The following is an 8,211-nucleotide window of genomic DNA, read 5'->3' as shown; positions in this document are numbered from 1 at the left end:
CCCCATCTTATACCCCCAGTTTCCCCAGTTTCCCTCTCTATCACCCCCCCCCCCCCCCATACTTTTCCATTCAGCGCTCTCATACTGTTGCTCTGTACATGTCTCTGTCGCCTGTGGATATCCACATCTCCTAATAGAGATACAGCCGGCCCTTCAGCCCCGTATGAACTCACAGCTCCTAAAAATACCGCACAGAGCCGAGAGGGAGAAGTGGAAAAACACAGCAGAGCTGGCAGCACGTGGGGGGTGTGCACCGGAGAACGCCCCCCTCTGACACTTCCTGTGCCCTGTCCACACCCCACTCCCACTCCTGGATCCGGTCATCCCAGATTTCTGGGCCCCCTGAGGAACCACAAGTCACAGGATGCTCTACAGCATGCTGGGGCTTGTAGTTCATCAGAAACTGAAGTGTTAAAATGTACAAGCTTATATATTTAGATTGGATTGGAGAAGGGGTAGAACCTCTTGTCAGGCCTCATCACTCTTTCTTCATTTGGGAGATTTTCCTCACCATTCCCCTTTTACCAGGAGAGGAAGTGAGGGGAAATCTAACCGAACGGTGTCACACATGGCAATAACACCTCAAGGATGATCTAACCCTCCCCCACTCTGTCCACAACTAGCAAAAAAATGTTCTGTCCGGAGTTCCACTTTAAACACGTGTTGGTGATTTTGCTGGGGAGAAGGGCGCAGAGTTTGACAAAATTGGTAAAAATGACATTTCCACAATACTGACCCCATCGTGCTGTACTCTGCCCGTCTATGACCTCTGACTAACCCTTGTGTGTCCCCCTTCCAGGGACTGGTACCTAAACGGGAATTACTTGGTGATCATGGTGTCGATCGGCGTCATCTTGCCGCTGGCATTGATGAAGCAGCTGGTGAGTAATGCGGAGATTTGTCTTCTACGTTAATATGATGGATACAAAAAAGGCCGAAAATCCCAACGGACACGGATCGCTGCTGACGTGATCCAGAGGATTCAGTGCAGATACAAAGTGACAGCCACCGAGCTGCATGGAGCTATCTACATAGAGAGAATGGCAGGCAGAGCATCATCTTCTAAAGATAGGACTGGATTTATCAATGTGTGTGCCACCACATACGTTCGACTCGAACATCCGTGTTCGGCTGTTCGCTGAAGAGCGAACATTATGGGGCGTTTGTGGCAAATTTGAGCGCCGCGGAACGCCCCATAGTGCACTGCGAGATCACAGTGCATTGCTGCATGATGATTGGCCAAAGCATGCACCTGAACTGCATGCTTTGGCCAATCCCAGCAATCTGCTAAGAGAGCCTTAATTGGCCAAAGGCAGGGTGCCTTTGGCCAATCATGGCTCAAGGGGACTAAGTCCATGCCCCATGCTATAATAAGGCTGCCTACATGGTGGCCCTGTGTAGTGTTGTTGGTGTGGACGGAGAGATCGCTTGATTTAGATTAAGCGGGCAGGTTATTCAGTTAATATTAGTAGCAGTATATTTGATATATATATATACAGTCAGTCTAGTGTGTGTGTATATATATATATATACTCTGCATCCAGTGTAGCCTATATCTACAGTGCATTTTGTGGTGTACTGTTTCTAATACACTTCAGGCGGTGTACACAGTATCTAATACAGTGTGTACAGTGTCTACTACACTTCTGGTGGTGTACACAGTACAAAATACAGTTCATCCGTAGTACAGTTGCTAATACAGTGCAGGCGGTGTACATAGTATCTAATACAGTGTGTAGAGTTTCTACTACACTTCTGGAGGTGTACACAGTGCACAATATAGTGCAGCCGTAGTACAGTTTCTACTACTTTTGTGGTGGTGTAAACAGTATCTAATACAGTGTGTACAGTGTCTACTACACTTCTGGTGGTGTACACAGTATAAAATACAGTGCATCCATAGTACAGTTGCTAATACAGTGCAGGCGGTGTACACAGTATCTAATACAGTGTGTACATTTTCTACTACACTTCAGGCGGTGTACACAGTATACAATACAGTGCAGCCTTAGTACAGTTGTTAATACAGTGCAGGCGGTGTACACAGTATCTAATACAGTATCTACAGTATCTAATAAGTGTCTACTACACTTCTGGTGGTGTACACAGTCTAAAATATAGGGCAGCCGTAGTACAGTTTCTAATAAACTTCAGGCGGTGTGCACAGTATATAATACAGTGTGTACAGTTTCTACTACACTTCTGGTGTTGTACACAGTACACAATACAGTGCAGCCATAGCACAGTTTCTACTACTTTTCTGGTGGTGTACACAGTATTTAATACAGTGTGTAGAGTTTCTACTACACTTCTGGTGGTGTACACAATATCTAATATAGTGCAGTGTGGTGTTGCAAAACAAAATATACATCATGTCTGGAAGGCCACCAAGGAGAGGCAGACGCTCACAGGCCACTAAAAGAGGGCAAGCAGCCTCTGTGTCTACAGTCAACAGTGCTCGTTGTGGACATGGTGCATCCTCCGCAGGTGGCCGTGGGGCACGCTTGTCCTTTTTTTTTTTCTGCTGCTGGCTGTGTTATTGAACCGGAACATGCAGAAGAGTTGATGGAGTGGATAACAAAGCCCTCCTCATAATTTGTTACCCAGGCTCAGAGTAGTTTGCCTTCCAATGCGGCCTATTCTACCGGATGCTTGTCCACAGTCACTCCTTCCCTAGCCCCACCATCATGCACGGAGGAGTCCCCAGATCTATTCAACCACAGTGTCGGGTACATGCTGCTGGAGGATGCGCAGCGATTTGAAGGCTCCGATGTTGGTTCCCAGGTTGAGGAAGGGAGTAACCTGAGCCTAGAGAGAGGGGAGGCCCAAGAAGGACAAGAAACTGGCAGTCATGTTCCCCCAGCTGCAGTATACTGCCAAGTTTGAGGAGGGAGGGGATGATGAGGTCACTGACTCTACTTGGGTGCCTGAGAGAAGATAGGAGGAGGAGGCACAACTCCGAGGCAGGATGTCCTCTAGGGGGCAGCTTAAGGGCAGCCACCCTATTGCATCACACAGCAGAGCTCCGCAGGTGCAAGGCGCTGCTGACTCCCCACTGATTTTGAAAAGTTCCTTGGTGTGGGCCTTTTTCGACACGTGTGCATCAGATCGCACTGTTGCTGTTTGCAACCTATGTCTGAAGCAGATCAAGTGTGGCCAGAACAGCATCCGCTTGGGCACCACATGCTTGACCAGACATATGTCGACCTGCCATGCAGTCCGTTGGCAACAGCACTTGAAAGACCCACGTCAAAGAAAAAGGCGGACTTCTCCTTGCTCCTCATCTGGGATCTCCAACCCCAATATACCTCCAGTCCTCTCAAAAACCTGCACTGAGAGGAATGAAGGTATAGCAATAGATGTCCCAATTACTTGCAGCCAATCTGCTAGCAGTACACCACCATCTGATTTTAGCAGGCAAATTTCCCTACCCCAGTTGCTGAACTGTAAAAAGAAATTTGGTCCCACCCATCCACATGCACATCGTCTGAATGCTAGCTTGGCCAAATTGTTAGCACTGCATCTGCTGCCTTTTTAGCTAGTAGACTGCCCCCTTTCGTGAATTTGTGGAATGTGCTGTACCTCAGTGGCAGGTTCCAAAATGCCATTTCTTTTCACAGAATGCCATTCCGGCTCTTTACTGGTATGTGGAAGGCAATGTTTTGGCCACGTTGGACAGGGCAGTCAGCAGTAAGGTGCATATTTCTGCTGACTCATGGTCCAGCAGGCATGGGCAGGGATGTTACCTTTCCTTCACGGCGCACTGGGTAACTCTGCTGGCAGCTGGGAAGGATGCAGGACAGGGTTCAATATTGTTGGAGCTTGTTCCGCCACCACACCTCCAAAATTCTAGTGGTGATTCTGCCACAGCTCTCTCCTCCACCCCTCCTCTTCTTCTTCCTCTACGGCCTCTTCTGCAGATTTGTCCTATGAACCAGCGGTGCTTAAGCGTTCAAGGGGCTACGAAAGCAGTCAGGCAAAAAGATGCCATGCAGTACTTGAGTTGGTCTGCTTAGGGGACAGGGCCACACTGGGGCAGAGTTTCTGTCAGCTCTGCAGGGGCAGGTTCAGAGGTGGTTGACGCCACGCCAGCTTCAGCCAGGAATGGTTGTATGAGATAATGGCACCAACCTTCTCTCCGCCCTCCGGCAGGGACACTTGACCCATGTTCCATGTTTGACACGCGTCCTGAATTTGGTGGTGCAGCCGTTCTTGAGCAGGTACCCAGGTTTACAGGATCTCCTGAGGCAGGCCAGAAAAGTCTGTGGTCATTTCCACGGGTCATACAAAGCCAGTGCTCGGCTGGCTGACATTCAAAGGGAATGCAACTTGCCCACCAACCGCCTCATTTGTGACAAGCCCACCAGGTGGAACTCAACATTGGCAATGCTGCAGCAGCCATCAATGAGTTCCTGTGCGAGTATGGCACCAGGACAGGGTCAGAGGACTTCCTTACCTCTCAAGGCCCCCTTTATCCAGATAGCATTCCTGCGGGCCCACCAAACACGCATGAAAAAGAGGAGGAGAATTGTGTCAGCATGAACGTGGAGGAAGTCTGCAGGAACGTGCAGCAGTCTTCAAGGGATGGTTTTCAGTCCCCAGGTTGTTACGGATCATGTGATCCTTAGTGACCCAGAGGACTCAGAATCAAATGCCTCTGCAAACTTATGCTTCATGGCCTCCCTGATTCTTGCAAAGCCTGCGAAAGGACCCTAAGATTCGTGGTATCAAGAAGAGGGATCATTACTGGCTGCCAGCCCTTCTTGATCCACGGTACAAGGGTAAGGTTGCAGAACTCATCCTGCCTTTGCAGGGGGAGCAGAGGATGAAACGTCTTCAGGAGGCCTTGAAGAAAGGTTTGTGCAATCCAGACCCTGGGAGGTTACAATTTCGTGGTGCTTGACAACGTGTTGCTGAGTGGTGGAGAAGGTGGCCGACTGACAGATGCCTTTAAACATTTTTTCAGTCCTCAATGCCAAGGTCTGATCACTTTAAGCAACCATCGCCAGCGTCTGCATTACATGGTGTAGGAATATCTAGGGATATTCTCTAAGAGCAGACTTAGAGACCTATCCAACAGAGCATTCACTGGGTTACTGGGTTTTGCGGATGGACCACTGACCAGAACTTGCTCAATATGCAATTGAGCTACTGGCCTGTCCTGCATCCAGCGTTCTTCTGAACGCACCTTCAGTGCTGCTGGAGGGTTGTAATGGATAATAGAGTGCGCATGTCCACAGACACTGTTGATAGGCTCACATTCATAAAAATGAATCAGTGTTGGATCAGCAGCTATCAAGCACCTGAAGCTGATGTAACTGATTGAATTTTCTATGGATGTGGGATCCCTTGAAGACTGTCTATGCTGTGTGACTATACTATTCATCCTCAGTCTTGATGATGCTAGCTTCAAATAATATTTTTGGTTTAGGGCACCACCACCACCCAAGGCCCAATTTTTTTGCCCCTGTTTAACAGGGGCATGTTATTCCAAATCTTGATATAATATTTCACAGCAGGGCCTGTTCCTGCGTCCAACAAGATTAACTGTGAGGGCTTACAGTGTTCTGGTACCACCACCACCAAAGGCCCAATTTTTCTGCCCCTGTTTAACAGGGGCATGTAATTAGAAATCTTGACATAATATTTCAACGCAGGGCCTGTTCCTGCGCCCAACAAGAGTATCTGTGAGGGGTTACAGTGTTGTGGCACCACCACCACCCAAGGCGCAATTTTTCTGCCCCTGTTTAACGGGGGTATGTAATTACAATTTTTGATATAATATTTCATAGCAGGTCCCATTCCTGCGCCCAACAAGCGTAACTGTGAGGGTAACAGTGTTGTGGCACCACCACCACCAAAGGCCCAATTTTTCTGCCCCTCTTTAACAGGGGCATATAATTCCAAATCTTGATATAATATTTCAAAGCAAGGCCGGTTCCTGCGACCAACAAGATTAACTGTGAGGGCTTACAGTGTTCTGGTACCACCACCACCAAAGGCCCAATTTTTCTGCCACTGTTTAACAGGGAATATAATTACAATTCTTGATACAATATTTCATAGCAGGGCCCGTTCCTGCGCCCAACAAGCATAATTGTGAGGGCTTACAGCGTTCTGGTACCACCAACACCTAAGGCCCAATTTTCTGCAGAGTATATAGGGCAAGCCGTATAGTATATATACTGCTGTTCAGAGTATACAGTGCCTGGGGGCCCCCATGCCATTTTTGAAAATAAAATTTGGGTGCGGGGTTCCCCTTAATATCCATACCAGACCTGATAATACATTACAGCCCCGAGCAGTTTTAAATTACTTTTTTTAACTTTAAAAATGTCATTTTGCTGTGGTATTGTTATAAACAGGGGAAAACTGCGCCACTTTACAAGCATACCATAGAGAGCCCCCAGGCACGATATTTAAAGGAATATTTCATTTTTATTGTTTCACTTTAAGCATTATTAAAATCACTGCTCCCGAAAAAATTTCAGTTTTTAAAACTTTTTTTTGCATTGATACATGTCCCCTGGGGCAGGACCCACATCCCCAAACACTTTTTATGGCAATAACTTGCATATACGCCTTTAAAATTAGCACTTTTGATTTTTCACATTCATGTCATGGTGATTGCAGGCAATAATGGTCTGTGTCATGGTGATTGCAGGCAATAATGGTCTGTGTCATGGTGATTGCAGGCAATAATGGTCTGTGTCATGGTGATTGCAGGCAATAATGGTCTGTGTCATGGTGATTGCAGGCAATAATGGTCTGTGTCATGGTGATTGCAGGCAATAATGGTCTGTGTCATGGTGATTGCAGGCAATTATGGTCTGTGTCATGGAAACTGCAGCCAATTGTGGTCTGTGTAACAGTGATTGCAACCAATCATGGTCTGTGTCATAGTGGTTGCAGCCAATCATGGTCTGTGTCACAGCGACTGTAGCTAATCATGGTCTGTATCATGGTTATTGCAGCCAATCATAGTCTGTGTCACAGTGACTAGCCAATCATGGTCTATGTCTCAGCGATTGCAGCCAATTATGGTTTGTGTCATGACAATTGCAGTCATGGTCACTGTCATGCCGATTGCAGGCAATCCTGGTCTGTGTCATGGTGATAGCAGCCAATTATGGTTTGCGTCACGGTGGTTGCAGCCAATTATGGTCTGTGTCACGGTGATTTCAGCCAATCATGATCTGTGTTACGACATTGCTGCGATTTGGGGCTCAGTCACAGAGCAACATTTTTAATGGCATTTTAAAGCTACAGAATCACCAGAGAAATGTGTGGAGAGATTTGTAGCTGCTACAAAGTGACTCTGACCATTGCCTAGCACAGACGCAGCACGTTGCCCAGCACAGCCTGAGGACACAGTCATTTATCCAACTGCCACAAAGCTGTTTCATAGTATGCGATCTCATCACTGTAGGATATGAAGTGTTACTGTACTATCATAATTCCTGACAAGCTTCTAAATGTTTGTATTTCCTCTTTACAGGGTATTTGGGTTACACCAGTGGATTTTCACTAAGCTGTATGGTGTTCTTTCTGTGCTCAGTAAGTGACTGTTATATAGTATATAGAGTATGGGAGGCAGAAAGAGAGAGGGGGAGAGAGAGAGGGGGATGCAGAGAGAGGGGGGAGAGAGAGAGAGAGGGAGTGGAGATGGAGAGAGAGGGGGAGAGAGGGTGGGGGAGAGAGAGAGGGAGATGGAGGGAGAGAGAGGGGGGAGAGTGAGAGAGGGAGGGGGAGAGAGAGAAAGTGTGGGGGGGGGGAGAGAGATAGAGAGAGAGAGACATAGAGGTTGAGAGAAAGGGAGAGAGGGGGAGAGGGGGGGGGAGAGAAAGGGAGAGAGAGAGAGGGGGGGTGGAGATGGAGAGAGAGGGGGAGAGAGAGAGAAGAAGTGGAGAGAGGGGGGAGATGGGGAGAGAGGGAGAGGGGGGGGAGAGAGAGAAGGAAGGGGAGAGAGAGAAGGAAGGAGAGAGGGGGAGAGGAAGTGGAGAGAGGGGGGAGAGAGAGAGAGAGACATAGGGGTTGAGAGAATGGGAGAGAGAGAGGGGAGAGAGAGAGAGAGAGGGGGGGGAGAGGAAGTGGAGAGAGGTGGGAGATGGAGAGAGAGAGAGGAGGGGGAGAGAGGGAGGGCAAGGGAGGGAGAAGGGGGAGATGGAGAGGGGGAGGGAGAGAGAGAGGGAGGGAGAGAGACAGAAGGAG

The 8,211-nt window shown here is 48.1% G+C and overlaps 1 protein-coding gene across 1 annotated transcript in view; it reads left to right on the top strand.

Annotated features, from left to right (window-relative positions):
* Positions 1 to 790: 790 nt before the first annotated feature.
* Positions 791 to 8,211, top strand: part of SLC38A3 (solute carrier family 38 member 3) — a 28,333-nt gene continuing 20,912 nt past the window's right edge. The window contains exons 1-2 of the mRNA XM_073591657.1: positions 791 to 882; positions 7,499 to 7,557. Coding sequence (XP_073447758.1) covers positions 834 to 882; positions 7,499 to 7,557 — 108 coding nt within the window. The 5' untranslated portion in view covers positions 791 to 833. The remainder of the gene's footprint in view (positions 883 to 7,498; positions 7,558 to 8,211) is intronic.

Source organism: Aquarana catesbeiana, linkage group LG07 (genome assembly GCF_042186555.1).
Source record: "Aquarana catesbeiana isolate 2022-GZ linkage group LG07, ASM4218655v1, whole genome shotgun sequence".
Classification (NCBI taxonomy): Eukaryota; Metazoa; Chordata; class Amphibia; order Anura; family Ranidae; genus Aquarana; species Aquarana catesbeiana.
This window is presented reverse-complemented; position numbering and strand designations above follow the sequence as displayed.